The following is a 21,767-nucleotide window of genomic DNA, read 5'->3' as shown; positions in this document are numbered from 1 at the left end:
ATTTTCTTTTCAGGCAACTGGATGCCAGGGAAATTGTCAAGGGAGTAATCTGAACCCACATATCCAGAAACCAATTCTAGATTTTGACCAGAAAGTAATTAAGAGAAACATTTTTTTTTTTTTTTTGGTCTTTTTGAGACAGTCTCCCTCTAGTCCCAGCTGGCCTGGAACTTGCTATGTAGATCAGGCTGGTCTTGAACTCACAGAGATCTGCCTGCCTCTGCCTCCCAAGTGCTAGGATTAAAAGCGTGTACCACCACGCCTTTTTAAAATACTTTGTCATTTTTTATTTTATATGTATGAGTGTATTGCCTGCATTTGTGTAAGTGCACCCATGTTGTGCAATGCCCTGGTGGTCAGAGGAGGGCCTTGGATCCCCTGGAACTGGAATTAGCACAGCTGTTAGCTGCCATGTGGGTGCTGCAAATCTGCAAGAGTAGTCAGTACTCTTCACCACTGAGCCATCTCTCCAGGCCCATGAGAAACATATTTTATCAGGGCAAAACATAACATAGCCCATGGAAGTCTAGTACAGGGGAAAATGTAATAAGTTTTTCTATAAAAGCAAGATAAGCTGGGCCTGTAGCACAGGCCTGTGTTCTCAGCTACTCAGGAAGCTGAGGCAAGAAGAGAACAAGTTCAAGGCCTGCCTGGGCCATAAAGAGAGTTCAAGCCGGGCTGGGCAACTGAGTGAGATCCTGTCTTAACAGTAAAGGGGCTGGAGCGATGGTGCTGAGGTTAAGAACACATATTGCTCTTGCAGAGGACCCTAGTTTGGTTCTTAGTAGCCACACTGGATGGCTCACAACTGCCTATAATTCTAGCTCCAGGGAGATCCACACCTCTGGCCTCCTTGGGCACCTGTATTCACATACACATACACACACACAGACAAACATACACACATACATAATTAATAAAAATATATCTTTAAAAATTATTTTTGTTTTATGTGTATAAGTGTTTTACCTGCATGCAAGTATACTATGTGTGTACAGTATCCACAGAGGCCAAAAGAGGGCATTGGATTTCCTGGAACTGGAGTTACAGATGGTTGTTAGATACCATGTGGGTAGTGGGAACTGAATCCTGGTCCTCTACAAGAGTGGCCAGTGCTCTTAACCACTGAGCCATCTCTCCAGCCCCATAAAAATATATCTTAAAAAAATAAAATAAAAGTAAAATAACAGGACTTGGGATATGTTTAGTGGCATAATGTTTACCTAGTATGTGCAAGACCCCAGGTCTGACCAGGTCTGTACCACAAAAAGCAAGACGAAAAGAAATCTGATTAAACCAGAAATATCAATGAGACCTAAGGGGATTTTCTTTTATCTGTCATAAAAGAAGCTCTACTCAAGGGGGCTCATGTGAAAGAGCAGGATGTTCATCCTTAACTCATCTGCTCTCATTGAGATGCCTCCCAAATCACTAATCTAGTTACAACTATGGTCAAGCCCCTTTGATGTTAAATTAATGAGAAAATATGTCTTCTGTGAAGAATAACTGAGTTTGCATATTTTTTAAGAAAGCTGTTCCAGAGTTTTCTGGTATCCCTTGAGGGCTCTAGTTTCCTAGATTCTGGAATATTGTTATTTTAGACAAAGTGTGATTGTTTTCTTCTATTGCGCGGTACTGAATTTCACTGTGTGTTATAATCACCTTGATTTTGGGGCCAGCAAGATAGCAAAGGGTAAAGATGCCTGTCACAAAGGCTGATGACCTGATTTCTATCCCCTGAAACCTACACGATAGAAGAGACCCAACTCCCCCACCTCAGACCTACACATGTGTGCTGTGGCATGTATATGTGTGCACATATGCATATGTATATACACACATATAAAATAATTATTTAAACATTAAAAAAATAGAATCACCTTGCTTTTATGAGGAAAGGCAGGGATAAGGTCAGAGAGAGAAAATGTCCATGCTCTAAGCAAAAGCAGCTCTTTCACCCTAGGAATTCCCACTGAAATCTTCTCCGCACCATACCACAGACTTCATAATGCAGACACTATCATTGTGACTGTGTCTGTCTCTTTCTCTCTTCTCTCTCTCTCTCTCTCTCTCTCTCTCTCTCTCTCTCTAGGTCAGAGGTCAACAATGGGTGACCTCACTCTATCTTATTTTTTGAGATAGAGTTCTACCAATCACTGCCCCTGGAGCTTGCAGGTTCTGCTAGGCTGGCAGGCCATTAAACCCCAGGGAGCCTCTAGTATCCACCTCCCCAGCAAAGCAATTATGGGTACATGCTGGAACACTGGACTCCTATGTGAGTGCTGGGGGTCAGATCCAGGTGCTCATGATTATACAGTAAGCACTTTACTGACTGAGCATCTCTCCAGCCACACCATCTTATTTATTCCTCATTAAGAAAATATTTTAATTCTTCCACATAATGTACTTTGTCTAAAAAACATGGAATAAGAACTACCTTCTGCCAGGCGTGATGGTGCACACTTTTAATCCCAGCATGTAGGAGGCAGAGGCAGGTGAATCTCTGTGAGTGCCAGGCCAGCCCGGTCTACATAGCAAGTTCCAGGCCAGCTGGGGCTAAAGGAAGACTCTGTCTCAAAAAAAGATGGAAGAAAAAGAAAGAAAAAGAAAAAGAAAGAATTGCCTTCTGTGTAAAAAGAATAAAAGGAAGAATTGTTTCTTTTCAATACCACATATCTGGAACAGCAAGAAATAAACAACAAAGAATCAGGGAAAAGTTGTGACTAGCAGAAAAATCAAATATCCAGAAAACTTTAAGATCAAATAAACTGGAGAGAAGTCCATGTGAAAGTAGAAAACAGTGTTAGAAGAAGTTTTAAAAATTACAAAGTACATTAGGGAAGGGCATAGTGGAACACGCCTTTAATCCCAGCACTTGGGAGGCAGAGGAAAGTGGCTGGATCTCTGTGAGATCAAGGCCAGCCTGGTCTACATGGTGAGTTCCAGGCCTGCTGGGGCTTACAGGGCCTGTGTCAGAAAGACAAAAAAAAAAAAAATTATAAATACTTTAAAGACAAAGTACTTAAGAACCTTCTGTAATAATCATCCGAATCTGAATAATAAACTGAAATAGTCGCTTTGGCACGTTGTAAAGTATGCAATTTAATTATGTGATTTTTCTAGCTAATTTCTGCTTCAAAAACAGTAAGTACTTCTGCTTACAAGGTGGCAGAGACAAGAACTTTCCACAGCCTCTCATATGCACATTGTCATCAAAATTTAAATTACCAGCAACATGCCTTTGAGTTAAATTACAATTAGGCCAGAGATTATTTCCTGATATCCCACTATGTGCCAGACACTGGTGAAGACAGTAAACGACAGCTTGCGTCTGTAAAGCACTGTTTCCGTTTCAGGTTCTCAAAAATGACATTTTCAAACAAACTATGTTTTTTTTCTCAACATGTGCTTGAATACATCTATTATTATAAATTGCTGCTACTCAGGAGAATCTTTTAAAAGACTTCAAAATACACTCTGCTGCATTTGCATATAGAGTATATATTTTACAATAGTTACGCCTGGAAGTCAGTCAACAATGATAAATACAGACAGATTGTCTGACAAAATACAGCAACAATTTAGGGGGATTGGAGATGGCACACTTGTCAGAGAATGTCCACAAATAATTAATTACTTTAGCATGTTAAAGATAATTCTCTTAATATCACAGGCTCTTTTAAGGGTACACTCATTACTTCCTAACCATCTGTCATCTCTCCTCCCCAAAAAACTAATTAGAGTTTTGCCCAATCACACATTAGAAATGACGTAAATATGGATGGTAAAAGCAATTTAAAGAAGTTAACATCGTAACATTTTGTTTAAAAAAATCATGAAATTCAAAACTAGTCTTTCATGTTCTGATAAAGTGTTTATTTTTCTCATCTTTTCCTGGTAAGTCATTGAATTATAAGCTTGTAAAATTAAAAGAAACTCAAAGGAAACAAGAAACACTTACAGGTAGTAGAGCTTTCCTGCAGGAGTGAGTTCCCTTTTCCGATAATCTATCCCAGAATCCAGCTGGACTGTATTACAATATTCCTATAATACAAATACAACATCTTTTTAAATATTTTATTATCTTTATTTTATGTGTATGCATGTATTGCCTGCTTGTAGGTAAGGGCACCTGTGTCATACAATGCCTGCAGAGGACAGAAAAGGCTGTCAGATCCCCTAGAACTGGAGTTAACGACAGTTGTTAGCTGCCATGTGGGTGCTGGGATTCGAACCCAGGTCCTCTACAAGAACAGCCAGTGTTCTTAACCGCTGAGCCATCTCTCCAGCCCATAAATACAACATCTTTTTAAACAAGGAGTGACTTGGAATTAGAAGCTTTCTGCTATAGTATGTATGTTTCAACGACTAATATAATGAGCTCAGGACAAAACAATATAACGTGTAAAATTAAGGTTTCAATATTAAATACATACAAAGCCAATAAAATAACAGTTCAGGAAATTAAGTTTTGCATCATGTTTTCCTGAAATGTTGCCAAAATAGTATGTGGTAAAATTTCCCAAGTAACTACATTAGAGTTTTGTTTTATTTTTGGCATAGCTGAATTATTTTAGAAGGTAAAGCTGGAAGCTACTAGAACGAATACTTCATGGATCTTAGCACAGAGACAGAAGAGAAGCAGTCTGAGAGAGCTGGGTCTGAGAGAGCTGGATCAGATCTTAGTGTTCATGCTTTAAATCAAAAGGCCACACTAAAATGAAGCCTTGTGCAGACCCACCCTTCATTTCTAAATACTTACCATTGCTCTTGTCCCTTCAAATCTCCTTCCAGCCATCGTGCCGTCTCCATCCTTTCTACCTGAATCATCCTATATCACTAATATCTTTTCTTCAACCACATAATCCTTTCTTTTCATCCTCTAAGGTACATATGTACAGGTAAAAACAGATACCACACACACACATACTCCAAAAAATTTATTTAAAAAAAACTTTGCAACACCTACTTTGATTAGTTGAATTTTTGTGGGCTGGAGGAAATATGTATGCATACATGCACACATATTCCTTCAGTGGAACAGTAACCCAGGGACAAATCAAGAAACATTTATAGAATTGCTTTTTAGTTTGTATTCGAGGTGAAAACTGCTTTATAAAAACTGATAATGAACAGTTAAATTTTAATAATACTATTTTTATTAATATTAATCAACAACTGCATTTTTCAAATCTTTATGGCCAAGATATTGAGACTGTATAGTATTTTCCAAAATAGATCAATAATCTCTCCATCTCAACATGTTTTTCAATATAATCCTGATATTCCAACCAATAAGAAGCAGAGTCCATGTTCTGTCTCTTGAATCTTGTTACTAAAGATGGGTAGAAATGCTAGGCACGATGGTACCAGCCTATTAGCACTCAGAAGGCTGAGGTAGGAGGATTGTCATGAATTTGAGAACAACCTGGGATACAGCTTCAAGGCAGCCAGGGCCACATAGATACTGTTTAAGAAAAAAAAAAAAAGAGGGGCTAGAGAGATGGCTCAGGGGTTAAGAGCACTGGCTGCTCTTGCAGAGGACCTGGGTTCGATTCCCAGCACCCACATGGCAGCTAACAACCATCTGTAACTCCAGTTCCAGGGGATCCGATGCCCTCTTCTGACCTCTGTGGCACTGCATGACACAGGTACATTTACATACATGCAGAAAATACACGCCTACATATAAAATAAAAATAATAACTAGACTATAAAAAAAAGAAAAGAAAAAAGAAATCCAAAAACACTAAGCCTGGTGACTTAGAAAGACCCTGTATCAAAATAAAATGTAAAAATAAAGCTGGGAATAGTTCAGTAGTAGAATGATGCCTAGCATTAAGGAGAGTCTATATTCAGTCCCTAGTACCAGAAGGAAAAAAATAGATGGAAATGATGCTATGTAATAACACCCTGCATAACATCTGAGGTCCTTGGTAGATGGACTATTTCTTCTGGTACTTCCAAGTGCCCAGTCAACACACAACTGTCTACAGGCCACTGTGGCACAAGAAAGTCTAACATCTCCACAGAGACAAAGGCCCTTGAAGAGGTTCTGTGAGAACATGAAGACAAGAGTGTTGACTATTCTCCAGCTATTCTGGAGGTAGGCACCTACCAAGTCACTACACAGGGGAGCTAGACCTGCTAGCTGAGCCCAGAGAAACAAGAGTAACCAAGTTCACAGTTTCAAGCCTGCACTTTCTAAAGACACTGATCACCAATGAATCACCAGAGCAGTATCAGATGAGCACACCTGGGAACTAGTAGCATCCTTCTTCGTCCCTGAAATGGCCTCTAGGCTGTACTGCTGGGTCAGCACAGAAGACTGGCCCGGTTGAAGCCAGAAGACCTTTTCCCTTCTCCTATGCTACAGCTGCTAAGGAGCAGGTAAAATAGGATACATACCACTCCCAGAGACTGAGCAAATTCTTCATGAGAGAGGGATTTTCAGAACACAGAATTTTTAGTGCTAACACTAGGTCAGTCTGTGACTAGTCACCCTAAGAGCAAAGACCCAGAAAACTGGACTAGAAGGCTGGCACATGTACAGTATTATGAAGGATTCGGCAGCTACCGTGAACTTGTTTCCACATAAAATAAGCTCCAAGCAGCTGGACGGCTGAAGGAATCTACAAAGTTAAGCTTTTGCACCACACATTTGAAAAAGGACCCCTGAACCAAACAAAGTCGTGCCTTCATAAAAGGCTTGGTCTGAGCAGCCCTTGGTCACCCCTGGCTCATCACCTCAAACCTACTCCAGGCTTTACTCCCAGAACCCAAGCATATAACACATCCACCAGAAAGGTCTGCAGGTCTGCAGCACTGCCCAAATGCATCATGTTGATTTCTCCTTCCCTCATATGACTTGTTTAATAATAATAATAATAATAAAGCCATGACCATATAGCCCTCATAAACCTCCATATATCCCTCTTCTTTCCTACTCTGAATAACACAGAAAACCTGGAGAAAGAGATATTGTCTCTGAGGAAACCTGTCCTGGTGTGGTGAGCATGGGTCAGTTACCCCTAAGCTCCCTCTACGAAGACAGCATAACAGTGTGCTTACTAAAATGTATTTGCCAGGTTCTGGATTCCTTTTAAACTACAATTTATCTTATGTGACCCAATATTCCTAATTTACTCATAATTTCTTCTCTTTTTTGCTATTAAAAATAAGGCTAATGGAAGTTATACAAGCTTCAATTTCTCTTTCTGGGTAACTTCTCAAACATGTGAGTGATTAAGCCTCACTGAATGATTGCATTTGTACCTTCGCTAATCACCGGCATGGAATACCTAATCAACAGCTAAGAACTGTAACCGAAGCCCTGAGATGTTAGCTCCTAATTGTCTGCAAAATACTAACTCCCAGTTTAGATTTTCAGATAAAAAATAAACAGCAAATTTTCATATTTTATGCACTTACCCTAGCCTAGATTCCTCAAAGCACTTTGCAAAAGAATGGAAGAGGATGAAAGCTACACTATTTCCAAATTGAGACAGAATCTAAAATGTCTGATCTCTAGAAAATTCTCTATATTTCAAGGAACATATACAAGACCTGTGACCTCTTAAAACCACTCAGTTCCTGTGTGTGACGCCATTGCACTAATCAACCTCCAAGTGAAATTTATTTCAGTATAGTTTGTATGTTTATGTATACTAAGGACAAATCTAATTAATCTAAAAATGCAATTAGGAAATTTGGGGAAGAAAAGGAAGGAGATTAACATACCTCTGAGAACACGTTCAAGAGTCAAAAGGCCTTTGACTTTGGAAAGAAAACTATATGCATAAAAGAGCTATATTATGGTAACTTACATTGTCCTCAAATCTACTGGGTATATTCATACTGACTCTGAATAATGCCCTTAGGGAACAAAGGGTCTCAAAAAAATAACTTTCTGTAGCTTCTACCCCATTCCCAGTTTGATGCTGGGACAGAACTCAGTGCTGAGCACTTGCCCAGCAAGCACAACGCATGAGGTCCCATCCTCAGCACTGAAAATAAAAAGAATTCAACCTCTCCCAATTTGAACAAATAAGCTAGTGGAGAAAATCTTTTAAAATCACAACATATTAACCTCTTAAGAAAAGACTGAAAAGACTTGTCTACTTTAAAAATATTTTACTTTAAAAGTAATAGCTTATTGTAAAACAAAAATGGGGCTGGAGAGATGGCTCAGTGGTTAAGAGCACTGTCTGCTCTTGCAGAGGACCCAGATTCAGTTCCCAGCACTCACATGGCAGCTAACAACTGTCCTTAACTCCAGTTCCAGGGGATCCAATGCCTTCTTCTTACCTCCATGGGCATTGCATGACACGGGTGGCAATACACTCATACACATAAAATAAAAATAATAAATATAGTATTTCTTAAGAAAAGTAAAAGAAGACAGAAAAAGCAATGTAAGTCAAATTATTATGCATTACCTAGGTAACTATATTAAATAGGAATTTGAATGATGGAAACTATCAGAATTTTTGCTTGGTTTTACTCACTTAATAAGCAATCAATAAAGAAGAAAAAAATAACAATTGAGACTATTTCTTGTTCCAGAAAATAAAATACTTTAATAACTAAATATTCTTTTGCTTAATTCTTTTTGAAACATAATTTTTAAAAATTTTTATTATTTTTATTATATGTATGTATGCATGGGGGGATATGTACAAGTGAGTGTAGGTACTAGAGGTCAGGGATGTTGGATCTCCATGGAGCTGGAGTTATAGGTGGTTGTGAACTGCCTGGTGTGGGTGCTGTGAACCAAACTTGGGTTCTCCACAAGAGTTCATGTTACTAACTGCTGGACCATCTCTCCAGCCCAAACCACCATTTCTGAACTAAAAATGTGATTCATTCTTATTATTTTTTCAAAAAGACTCAAGCACTATTTAGAAGCATAAAAAAAGATGGTGTGCTGGCACCTGTCTTTAATCCTTGCACTTGCAGGGGCAGAGGCAGGAGGATTTCTATGAGTTCGAGGCCAGCCTGGTATACACAGAGTTCTAGGCCAGACAGGGCCACACAGTGAGGCCTTGTCTCAAAAATAAAAATAACAACAAAAGGTAAATCCCTTTTATCTTCTCCCCAAAAAAGTTTGCTTACAGCTCATTATATGCTCTAAATTTTTCTTACATATAAAGAAATAATGAGGCCGGGCCTGGTGGCGCACACCTTTAAACCCAGCACTTGGGAGGCAGAGGCAGGCGAATCTCTGTGAGTTCAAGGCCAGCTTGGTCTATATAGTGAGTTCCAGGCCAGTTAGGACTACAAAGAGACCCTGTCCCAAAAAAAAAAAAAAAAAAAAAAAAAAAAGGAAATAATGAAATGAGAAATGGCAAATGGGGGCTGGGGATATGGTTCAGTTGATAGAAAGCTTGCCTAGCATACAGGAAGTCCTGTGTTCTGTCCCCAGCACTGTATAAAACCCAGTACTCAGGAAGTGGAGGCAGGAGGATTAGGAGCTCAAGGCTATCCTCAGCTACAAAGTGGGTTTGAGATTCTGTCTCAATAAAATAAAAAAACAGCAGCTGGAGAGATGGATCAGGAGTTAAGAGCACCTCTTGCAGGGGACCCGGGTTTGATTCTCAGCACCCACATGGTGGCTAACAACCATCCATAACTCTGGGTCCAGGGGAATTTGATGTCTTTTTCTGACTTCCATGGGCACTGCATGACATGGGTGCACTTACATACATGCAGGAAATATACTCATATACATAAAATAAAATAATGGTGGCTAACAATCATCTGTAACTCTGGGTCCAGGAGAATTTGATGTCTTCTTCTGACTTCCGTGGGCACTGCATGACACAGATGCACTTAAATACATGCAGGCAATATACTCCTATACATAAAATAAAAATAATAAATAAAATATTAAAAATAAAAAACAGAAAAAGTTAGAAAAGAAAAATAAGACGCAGATAGATGACAGATGATTATATACACGGTTCTAAGCTTAATTATTTTTTAGATCTTAAAACTTCTTTGAGAAAAAATAACTAGAGTATTAAATACAGGGAAATTTTATTACATACTATACTTCTCCACATGTTAAAAATAGAATTCAATAAGTAAATGACCAAGTTCAAGGAAGACACTGAACCAAGAAAAACAAAAGTGAAAGGCTGAGTACAGGTACCCTGTTAAATTTTTTTTGAGGCAGTTGTACATTCTAATAGCCTAAGTCTCATTTAAGATAATCATGTGCTTTACTTCTAAAGTTTAAGAATGTGTGTGTGTGTGTGTGTGTGTGTCCTATATGTGCATGTGGAGAGGAGGTGCATGTGCATGCAGAGGTCAGAGAAGGATATAGGGTGTCCTGCTCTACTATGGTCCACCTTATTCCCTTGAGACAGGGTCTCTCCTTGAACCTGAAGCTTGCTGGTTGTTTGCTAGGATGCCTGGGCAGTAAGCCCCATTGAGCATTCTGTCTACATCTCACGCACTGCTGGGGTTACAAGCACATGTAGCCATGTCCAACTTTTGGTTTGGTTTGGTTTTCTTTGGGGGTGGGGATTGTTTGAGACAGGGTCTCCTGGTAGCCACAGCTGCCTGGAATTCACTAGATATCTTGCTATGTAGACCAGGCTTGCCTCGATCCCACAGAGATCCACCTACCTGTGCCTTCTGTCTCCAGAGTACTGGGATTAAAGGTGAGCAACACCACACTGGACTCACGTCCAGCTTTTTATGTGGATGCTAAGGATCCAAACTCAGAGCCTCATGCTTGCACAGCAAGTGCTCTTACTCACTGAGTCATCTCTTTAGCCCCAGTTATTAAAAATTTAATTCATAAACTTCAGCTTTCATCATTAAAATGTAACATAAAGACTTGGCATAGTGGCACACACCTTTAATCCCAGCATTAGGGAGGCAGAAGCAGGCAGATAGCTGTGAGTTGGAGGCCAGTCTGGTCTACATATCAAACTCCAGGTCCACCACACCAGGGTTACATAGTGAAATCCTGTCTCAAAAAAAAAAAAAGTAACATAAACACAGAAAAGTGCATAAATCCTATGTCCATCTCAATCAAAACATCACTAGAACTTCTGCAACCCCAAAGGTAACCCAAATCCTGACCTTAGCATCATAGAATGGTCCCTGATTTAGGAGCTTTCTATTAGTGGAACCATACAGAATGTGTTCCTTATAGTAGACCTCTTTTACGTTAGTAAGAGTCTCCCCCGAACCATGCATTGCATACAACTAATCTATCTGTTGCTATATCATATTCTCTGTGCAGCTCTGCCAGAAGTGATTCATTCCACTGTGCTTTTACTTATTTTGTTTCTTTTGTGTGTGGGTGGGGGGAGGAATGGTTTGGTTTTTAGTTTCTTGAGACAGGGTCTCATGTAGCCCAGGCCGGCCTCAAAGTCACTATGTAGTTAAAGATGATCTTCAAGTCTTGATGTAAAGCTACAGTCATGCACCACAGGGCATGGCTCATTCTACTGAGGCTTCTAGTTATTTACTTTTACAAATAATGTAGCTACAAACATTCTTGCATGTGATGTCCCCTTGTTCTTGTTACATATATACCTAGAATAGGAATTGTTTGATCACAGAATAAGAATATGCTTAGGGCTAGGCATGGTGGCACATACCTTTACTTCCAGCCCTTGAGAGGCAGAGGCAGGTGACTGCACTAGTATATACGCACACTAGTGGTATGTGAACATCTTTAAATGTTTATTTACTGCTGGCATATAGAACTACAATTAATTCTATTTATTTCAGAATCTCGCTCTGTAGTCCAAGCTGGCTTAAACTTGTGATACTCCTGTCTCAACTTCCTAAATGCCAGAATTATAGGCACGTACCAGCACTGGCTTACAGCTGATTATTTTTGCTTGTGTATGTGTATGTGATGTGCATGTGTGTACATGTATGTATGTGGGTTGGTGCACGTGTGTGCACGTGTGTGGAGGCCTGAAGTTGATGCTGTGTGTCTTCTTTGATCACTCTCCATTTTCTTTTCTGAAGCAGGGCCTCTTCCCGAACCCAGAGCTTGCCAATTCTGCCTAGTCTGTCTAGCCGGTTTGCTTTAGGGATCCCCTCTCTCTGCCTCCTGAGGGCTCTGGAATTATAGGTGGTTATCAAATCAATCTGACTTTTACATAGCTTCTGGGGATCTGAACTCAGGTCCTCACGTCTATGTGGCAAGCACTTAATCCACTGAGCTTCTCCTAATCCCTTACAATTGATTTTTTAAAAATATTTTTTGTTATTTTTAATTTTTTTGTATGAGTGTATTGCCTACATGTATACCAGTGCACCCATGTCATGCAATGCCGTGGAGATCGGAAGAGGGCACCAGATTCCCCTGAAACTGGAGTTAAGGAAAGCTAATAGCCGCCATGTGGGTGTTGGGAATTGAGCCCAGGTCCTCTGCAAGAGCAGCCAGTCCTCCCAACCACTGAGCCAACTCTCCGGCCCCTACAATTGATTTTTAAATAGGCACTATTTCCTTGGAAACTCTCTTATGCACATACATTTTGTAAGTGATTTTTCAGAATGATACTAAAAATGTTTCATATATTTCACAAATATGCCACAAAAAAATGTGCGTTTACAATGTAACAAGTCCTCTCCAAGTTCAATACTTGCTTGGGATTCACCTAATAAACATGAACAAATACTGAATGCGGAGCTTTTCCCAGGATACTGGAGATTTAATGAAGGATAAGAAGCTTTTGCTCGACAGTCTGACAAATTCAAATATTTGCTCAAATTTCATACCATTTTCTTTGCCTCCTGACCATGGGCATAATTGTCAAACTGATAAATTGGTAAGCCTTTTGACAATTTCCTAGCTGTGTGATTTTATTTCTATCTGTCTATCTATCATTTATCTATTAGGTGTCTTGCAATTTAGGAGAATTGAACTATGCGTGTGAAACAAGTTAGACAAGTGCTCTACCACTAAGCTATATTCCCAGCCCCCCATGTGAATTTTAGCCTGCCAATTCACCTCTCTAAATACCAATTTTCTCCTCCATTAAATATATTAAATTACGACCTCTTTCCCTGCTCCAAAATTAACACTATTACTAAAGCTCTCACTTTAGACCCACTGCATTTAGTAGTAGACTCAACTTCAGAAGTGGCAGTAAACTCAGACTCCTTTACTTTCTTGACTATCTCATAATCCAAAGCAATAAAATTTTTCCTACTTTTTTTCCTATTCTAGTTGTTTTTCACACTTAAACTACAAGTGCCCTTGCAGTTTAGTAGTACAATCTGTGCCACTTCTTTTCAACAAGCAGCTTTAGAATTTCTCCCTCCTTCCAAAAAGCAAAAATGAAAGATATTTAATAATCATGAAGTAAGTGCTTAATGTGTGCCTTAGACATGCTAAGAAACTGAGTTGAGGCTGGAGAGATAGCTCAGTGGTTAAGAGCACTTGATGTTCTGCCAGAGGACCTGGGTTCAACTCCCAGGACCCAGATAGTGGCTCTGGCTCTGTTGCCCTCTTCCAGCCTTCATGAGAACTACATACAATACCAATAAACATACTGGCAACCAAAACACTTGTACAAATAAAAATATCATTTTAGGGCCTGAGAGATAGCTCAGCAGTTAAGAGTGCTGACTGCTCTTGCAGAGGACCTGGGTTCAATTCCCAGCACCCACATGGTGGCTAACAATCATCTTTAACTAAAGTTCCAGGGGATCTGACACCTTCTTCTGACCTCCATAGGCACTGCATGACATGGGTGCACTTACATACATGCAGTCAATACACTCATATACATAAATTAAAAATAACAAAGCAGGATGTGGTGGCACACACCTTTAATCCCAGCACCTGGGAGGCAGAGGCAGGTGGATCTCTGTGAGTCTGAAGCCAGCCTGGTCTACATAGTGAGTTCCAGGTCAACTGGGGCTATAGGGAGACCCTGACTCAAAAAACAGGAGGAAATTGGGACATAAATTTTGTGTGTGTTCAGCAGAAAGACCATGTGAAGACACAGGAAGAAGACAGCCATCTGCAAGTCAAGAGAGTGATCTCAGGAGACTCCACCTGCTGACACCTTGGTCTTGAACACCTAGTCTCCAGACTGTGAGAAAATAGGTTTCTGTTGTGTATGCCATCCAGGCTGTGGTGTTTTGTTATGGTAGCCTTGGAAAACTAATAATAATCCCCAATATGCAACCTTGTCACATTCCTAGGCACATATGAAAGCTGGTTTGGTTTTTTAAAGGTAAAAAAAAGATTTAGTGGAAACATCTTTTAAATTGGAAACATGTATCAGCTCTGCTGGTGACTGCAGCCAAAGCTGGTGGAAACGCTTCTCCTCACACTTTCAGGACTTGCATGATAAGCTGAAGCAGAGTAGGAGACCTGGATGAGGTCTGGGGGCACCAACGGGCAATGTTTTACAACCTCCCCTCTTCCCCACACCAACACCAGGAACACGGAGTAAGCAGCCGGACCTAAGGGTTCCGACCCCTCCCTCTCCATAGCAAGCCAAGACTAGCTAAGTCAAGAGAGCACCAAGGGCCAATCTGACTCAGAGCTGGAGTGCCAGAAACTCACTCTAAAAGTCCCCAGAAGAAGGGAAGACAACAGGACTGCTCACCACAGAGGAGGTCACAGCAGTGAGACAGGCTTCTAAGAGCCAGGGAAGGCTCATGAGAGACCGCAGACGGAGTCCAGCAAGCAGTTCAGCCTACTTCCATGTTCTGTATTCCCAGCCTCCTCTCTCCATCCGTACCCACTCCTTACTTACTGCCGAACGTCAGTTTATCGGGTCAGCTCAGCCCGGCTCTGTTCTTGCCCTGTAACGCTTTTTTTTCACCTTACCCCATCCCTTTCCTTTTTTCCTCTCCCAAAGAACACAATCTGGCCTGCCTCTCGGGGTCTCTGTGCTCCATCCAGCCCCTGAGAGCCGGGAAGGTTCTATGTTATCTGTACCTCCCGCTCTTCTCAGTTCACGTTTGGCCCAAACTCCCTCATCCCTGCCCCACTTTTGCCCCTAACTTTTCCCCTTCTTCATTCTCCTTCTCTACTTTCTCTGTATCGTGTTAACACTAATAACATATCTTTCTGTGTTTTAGTCTACCTTCTCTTCCCACTCATACCCACAATAACATCAGAACACACAGTACTATCAGTGTCCTTTCACTCCCTAAAATGATTGGTATTTAAGGGGTGAATGTTTTATAGTGGACTATAGTGGACTCTATTTTCATGGACAGTCTACATTTGGAGGGTAACTGTAGTCTCGGACAATAGTGTACTCTCAGGGAAGGATTGGAGATGGAGCCCGGTACCTTGAACACCAGTCTAACAGAGGAAAATGACACTTCAACTCCACTATAACCTAGTCCCTCTGGAACATTGCAAATGTTTCCACTGAAAGAAGAAAAATGACCTAATTTAAAAAAAATCAACCAATGTTCGAACTCCTGATGTATAAGCCCTAACATAAAAACACAAGTAAAATTAAAAACTAAGGCATGTCTCCTCCAAAAACTGCCAATCTCAGAGTAATGTCTCCCAAAGACAGTGAAGTAGATGAAAGCCCAGGTAAAATAGATTATAAGCATGTTCATAGAAATGAAAGAGGACATGAGTTAACTCCTGAAATGAATTCAAAGAGACCCCAAAGAGGTGAGTATAAGGGAATGAACACAGGACATAAAAATGGAATTCAGTCAAGAGAAATACAAAGAAAAAAACAATTAAGCAAGATCTGAAAAGAAACTCCCCACACCATATTATAGTTAAAACACTCAATCTACAGAACAAAGTATACTGAAAGCTGAGAGAAACACTGTCACATATAAAGGTAGGCCCATCAGAATAACTGCTGGAGTCAGATGTGGTAGCACACGCCTTTCATCCCAGCACTTGGGAGGTGAGGCAGGTAGATCTCTGTGAGTTTGAGGTCAGCCTGCACTACATAGTGAGACTCTCTCAAAAAAACAAAAACAAAACAAAAGCAAAAAAATGGTTCTGATGATAAAACATATTTGGGGAGGTGGTCTAAATATGATCAAGATATATGAAGTTCACAAAAATTCAATTTTAAAAATTTCAACAACAACAAAAAGACTAACAGCTGATTTTTTTTTTTTTGTCTTTTTGAGACAGGGTTTCCCTGTAGCTCCAGCTGACCTGGAACTCACTATGTAGACCAGGCTGGCCTTGAGCTCACAGAGATCCACCTGCCTCTGTTTACCAAGTGCTGGGATTAAAGGCGTGTGTCATCACACCTGGCAACAGCTGATTTCTTAACTAAAACTTTAAAAGCCAGAAGGATTTGAAAGGGTGTATTTCAAGTTCTAAGAGACCATGGCTGCTAACCCAGATTACTATATCCAGAAAAACTGTCATGATTGGTGGGGAAAGAAAAACATTCCAAAATAAAAGAAGGGTAATGGGATCTAAGGCAACTAAGCCAGCACTGCCCAAGATGCTGGAAGGAATTCTTCAGACTGAAGAGAATAATAAATACATCCAAGAAGCCATTGCCAAGTGTGGCCCATACACCTTGGACCAGATCCATAAGCCTAAACAGAACTCTTTCTTTATAACTAACACATATGCTGAGAGAGTGGTGAATGAGGGCTTCTACACACACACACACACACACACACACACACACACACAGACTCACACACACACACGTCATGTTTAGACTTTATCCCAGAATGCATCCATTTACCTCCCATGAAATTCTACAAAAAGAAAGAGCTTAAAATGCTCCAGGTATTGTCCTTAAGTAGTGATACTAAAAAAAAAAAAAAAAAAGATAGCTGTCTTACTGAAATCACAACCATCACACATTTCTAGCTCTGTCATAATACACAATTGTAATTAATACTACACTTTTTTGCTACTGTTACTTTATCCAAGAAAACCAGTGTCCTTGTTCCTGAGAGCAAAACCTTAAAAAATAATAATAATAAAGTGATATATGACAGAGTATAAAGACGTTTATACATGTATCTTGTGACAATTTTTTTAAGATAACTATTCTATCAAATACAGAACTGCAGTTCTGATGACCTTTATCTTTTCCCACAAAAAAAAAAACCCATACAAAGACATCTTCCAGGTTGACAGGCACGTTTCTCACATCTAGTAAATTTACTTCAAAGATTTTTCCTCTTTTGTAAAATAACCAAGATAAGAAAGAACTTGTCTACCAAAACACAAAACAGAACAAAAACCCTTTATAACTATTACAAATACACAAAGCTTGCAACTCATAATTCATTTATAAATACTAAAATCACATTCTGAAATATTGAAGAAAACTAAATTCCAGTAAAATATTTGGCTTAAAAAATGACTTTCATTCATTTTTATAGACTTGTTTATTAAGAACTTTATGGTATTCAGTACAGCATTTATAAACATTCTCAACTCTGATTCTTCTCTTTCTTCACTGAATTTGTTCAAATTTTTGCCAAGTCACTCAATATTCATTAGCACATTGACCGGAAGATGCAAACTAGTCTTAACTCTGATAAATTCTTTAAAAACCTGAAGAGTAAATGTTTCTTTTGGGATGGGGTCTTTTTGAGACAGGGTCTCCCTGTAGCCTCAGCTGGCCTGAAACTCACTTTATGGACCAGGCTGGCCTTGAGCTCACAGAGATCCGCCTGCCTCTGCCTCCTGAGTGCTGGGATTAAAGGCGTGTGCCACCACGCTTGGTTATATCTGAAGAGTAAAATTTAAGCATCAATTAAAAACAAGTTTTCCATATCACTTGTTTTGTATCATTTCATATATTTAATCTATCTTGTGTATGACCAAAGCTAGATTAACATGGCAGATTATACTTATAAAAGAAAGATAAATAATTCCTGATCAATAAAAACAATGAAATATAATTCTCAATGCATCATATGAAATATATAAATCTAATGAACACACACACACACACACACACACACACTGTGAAAAATGGTTTGGTGGAAGGAACTCTAAATAAAGAGCAGGAAGTCTGAGTTCCAAACCTGGTTTAGTAATCTAGCTGGGTAGTCTCAAAGAAAATAACAGTAGATATGAGCTTCAGTTGCCCACAGTCTATAATAAGTCTGTCAGATAAGTGTTTCCAAAGTCCCTTCAAACACTGAAACTCTGAGCATACACACCCAGGCATTTTTCTGGGCTGGTCATTGTTAGCATGCACCAGTACAGTATGACTTCATCAAAGCCCAATGTCTGTTCTGATTGACCAATGCTATACCGGTTATTTAAAAGCTGATTTGTTCTTATTTCCAAGCACTTTCCAAATCATGAGAATCTTAGCATGCATACCGCTCTCTGCATTCAGCCTTCCATATGCAATTAGGATTCCCCATGTTAAATGAACTGTTTAAGCCTCTGGTTACAACCTAAAATACCGTCCTTTCCTTGCTGCTCCCCTGAAAAGAGGTTCTACGTATGCCTAGTTCTATGTATGCTGAGTACTTCTCAGCTCTGTCCCTAATGCATTTGGTTCTAGGTAAGGTAACTTCTCCCATATACTATGAAATTATTTTTAGTTTTTTCCTCCACTCTCCCTGTTTCCCTTTTAAATCTTATCCTGTTTTCCTAGGAAAATCTTCACTTCATTTCAACTGAAGTAAAACAACATCACTAAGAGGGATGGCACCAGAACATCAGTATAAAGAAAACAAGAAGCATAGTTCTATCACGCTATGAAATTTGTAAGCACACAGGAGTCCATTCAGAACCCACATCGATTTCCATGGCTGTCACTCATCCTCCACAATTGCCAGCCTTAAAGAAGGTGGAAAACTTGTTTTAAATTTGAGATTTTAATTTAACATATTGCTATTATACATATTGCTAGCACTGTCATTCCTGCACACAGTTAATCATTCCTACTTGCTCTATATTATACTATAATGTTTTCTCTGTCTTATAGTTATTTGTTGGTGGGATTTTTTGCAATAGAACACCCTAATTTCCTTAATAGCTGAATTTATCTCAGAACATCAGCATCTCCAGTAACCAAACCGCTAATAAATACATGCTGAAATCAAATATTGCTTTCTTTTATATATTTATTGCTTTCTTTTATTTATATTATTTCTTTTATTTTACAAGATATTTGAGCTATGCAAGGCTGTTTGACTTCTTTAGACTACCTAGCGTAGGACTTCAACACCACATTTAGAAAACTGTTTAGAAGAAAAATATATTGTACTTCAAAGGAAAGAAGTTATAAGTAAACTTTTTTTAAACTTTAAAAAAATTTTATTTATTATTTTTATTTTATGTGTATGCATGCATTGCCTGCATGTTGTAAGTGCACCCATGTCATGCAATACCCGCGGAGGACAGAAGAGTCTGTCAGATCCCCTGGGACTGGAGTTTCGGACAGTTGTTAGCTGCCATGTGGGTGCTGGGATTCGAACCCGGGTCTTCTGTAAGAACAACCAGTGTTCTTAACCGCTGAGCCATCTCTCCAGCCCTAATAAGTAAATTTCTAAAACTTAATCTTAAAAATTCCTACTCTCATAAGGGCCATAGCAATCTTGTAGTCCAATCACATCACTTGCAGGTACCAAAAAGAAAGTAAGCTTAAGAAGATTTAAGGTACTTGTCAAAGTCAGTGACAGAGCCCGGCTCACAAAGATGGCCTTCTTTAAAACAAAACAAAACAAAACAAAACAAAAAAACAAATAATACTTTCATTAATTCTTTGAGGATTTCATACATGTATACATGTATTTTGATCATATTCACTTCCCACTGCTCCCCCACCTTTCCTCCCAACTTTATGACCTCTTTTGTTTTACTCGCTACCAAGTCCAGTTTAAAGTTGGCCTTCCAAGTGCTGGGATTAAAGATGTGCGTCACCATGCCCGGCTAAAAGTTAACATTCTTAACCTCTTGATTTTTCTGCCACATCAATATGTGTGATGACTATGTGGTTTGTGTACACACATATATACATATATATTACATATTCTACTTTTGGTTAAGAACTTTAAAGTTTATTTTAGACATTACATAAGAGTTTACTCAGATAATCAAATTTTAATGATGCACATGTCTGTCCTACAATAATTTTTGGCTAAGGAACCTAATAGACAGAGTCCTATGTCTTTAAAAACAAATTAAAAAGTTTGCATTTATCAAAAACAAAAATTAAGTTGAACACTAGCTACTGATAGTAAAAGTATATTCTAATTGTAAACTGAGAAGTCCTTTTAACAGATTCTAATTTATAGGCCAATGTATATTCCGTCTTTTATTAATTTTAGATGCTTACAAGTATATTCTGGGATGACTGTCTCAATAATCAATGTGCTTACTGTATAAGACCAGATTAAAAATGGGAAGCACAGTCGACAACAAATGTACATACAAAGTCTTTTGTGACAAGCAGTCCTGATATAACTAGAATTTTGATGGGTGAAAGCTAAACTCACATAGTAGGAGGAAAAATGTCTTAGGTATCATGAAGCCTGGAAAACTTAGCCAAACTATTGTTCACTATGCGCACAGTTTGTGTCTTCATGCTCAGATGTTGTTGAAACAGCAGACTTAAAAGAAATAATGTCAATGAATCCTACCAAGCACTATACATGACCTCTGGGGTAATTAGCAATCATTCAAAAGCAACAAGACTAAAATGTTCTATTCTTTATTACTGTCAGCTCTTATCTTGATCAGCATTTTAATAAAGATGGTTCGTTTCTAAGACAGTTTCATGAATCAGTCATAATTACATTCTGACATGCAGTGAATAGTAAAGCAAAACTAAATATCACTTCATCAACCTTTCTAACCTTTATGCAAGTATTAACTGTAAATAATTTTTACACAATCCTACAACAGAAAATCTGCATATTTCTTAGCTTTGTACATACTTTACCCCAAATGAATTTCCCGTGACCTATACCTGAAAAACACAATCAGCCATAATTATCCAGTTTTGTGAGATGTTCAGGTGTTGCCTTTCAGAGTTCAAATCAACTTCAAGTATAAAAGGCTACTTTATTCTACAAATGGCACAATATGCAAAATGGGTTAAGTAGCCAAAAGCATCTCATAGCATTGTGGCTTGAAAGAAGTCTATCTAGAATCAAAATGTCATCAAAAAGCTATACCAAAGCAAAGCAACACATAAAAATAGATTCATAGATTACACATTAAGAAATGGATTGCTGATGACTAAATTATAATTAAGATATGTTAAAAGAATATTAATTAGAATGAAATCTGGGCACTTAAGTATCTGAAGGGTAGTTTTTTTTTTCATGTGGTTCCAAGTAGCTGATGGAGGAGTTTGAAAATTTATCAGAAATATAAACTTACTTACAAGTACTGTTCTGATATTCAACATATTGTGTACAGTGCTTCGGCTTTCCCTCCTCCCTTGCAAAATATCTGGGTTACTGTAGGTTAAAGTGACTAACTTATTTTTGCTGGAGATTAATTTAAAAATATTTTGGGTCATCACAGTGAACATAATTCAACTACCAGAATAAATTAATACTGTATTTTAGGTGACTTATTGTTTCAGTTCTCTCAGAAAAACTCAAAGTAAATGCAATGGTTTTTGAAAAATAACTTCTTTTCCCAGGAGCGAATATACAAAGCACAGACTATTTTGGACATAGAGCTAGGTTCTCAAACATATATTTCACTCAAAAACAAAGTTTACAGTGAATATACTGAGTAATATTTCAACCAAACTGATTTTATTTAAAAACTTAGATACTGTAACTAGTAACTTTCTTTCATTTTACTTAGCATAATTTCAATTTTAAGAAAA

The 21,767-nt window shown here is 38.7% G+C and overlaps 1 protein-coding gene across 2 annotated transcripts in view; it reads right to left on the bottom strand.

The window, feature by feature from the left end:
* Positions 1-3,957: 3,957 nt before the first annotated feature.
* The window catches only part of LOC103747775 (AFG1-like ATPase), a 167,351-nt gene continuing 149,541 nt past the window's right edge, over positions 3,958-21,767 (bottom strand). Inside the window, exon 8 of one of the 2 annotated variants that reach the window (XM_008850318.1) lies at positions 3,958-4,044. In XM_008850318.1, the coding sequence (XP_008848540.1) occupies positions 3,958-4,044 (87 nt within the window). The remainder of the gene's footprint in view (positions 4,045-21,767) is intronic. The other variant, XM_008850319.2, reaches the window with a different exon arrangement.

This window comes from Nannospalax galili, unplaced genomic scaffold (genome assembly GCF_000622305.1).
Source record: "Nannospalax galili isolate Female #2095 unplaced genomic scaffold, S.galili_v1.0 scaffold324, whole genome shotgun sequence".
In the NCBI taxonomy this organism is placed as follows: domain Eukaryota; kingdom Metazoa; phylum Chordata; class Mammalia; order Rodentia; family Spalacidae; genus Nannospalax; species Nannospalax galili.
The sequence above is the reverse complement of the archived record's forward strand: the minus strand, read 5'-3'. Positions and strand labels throughout refer to the sequence as shown.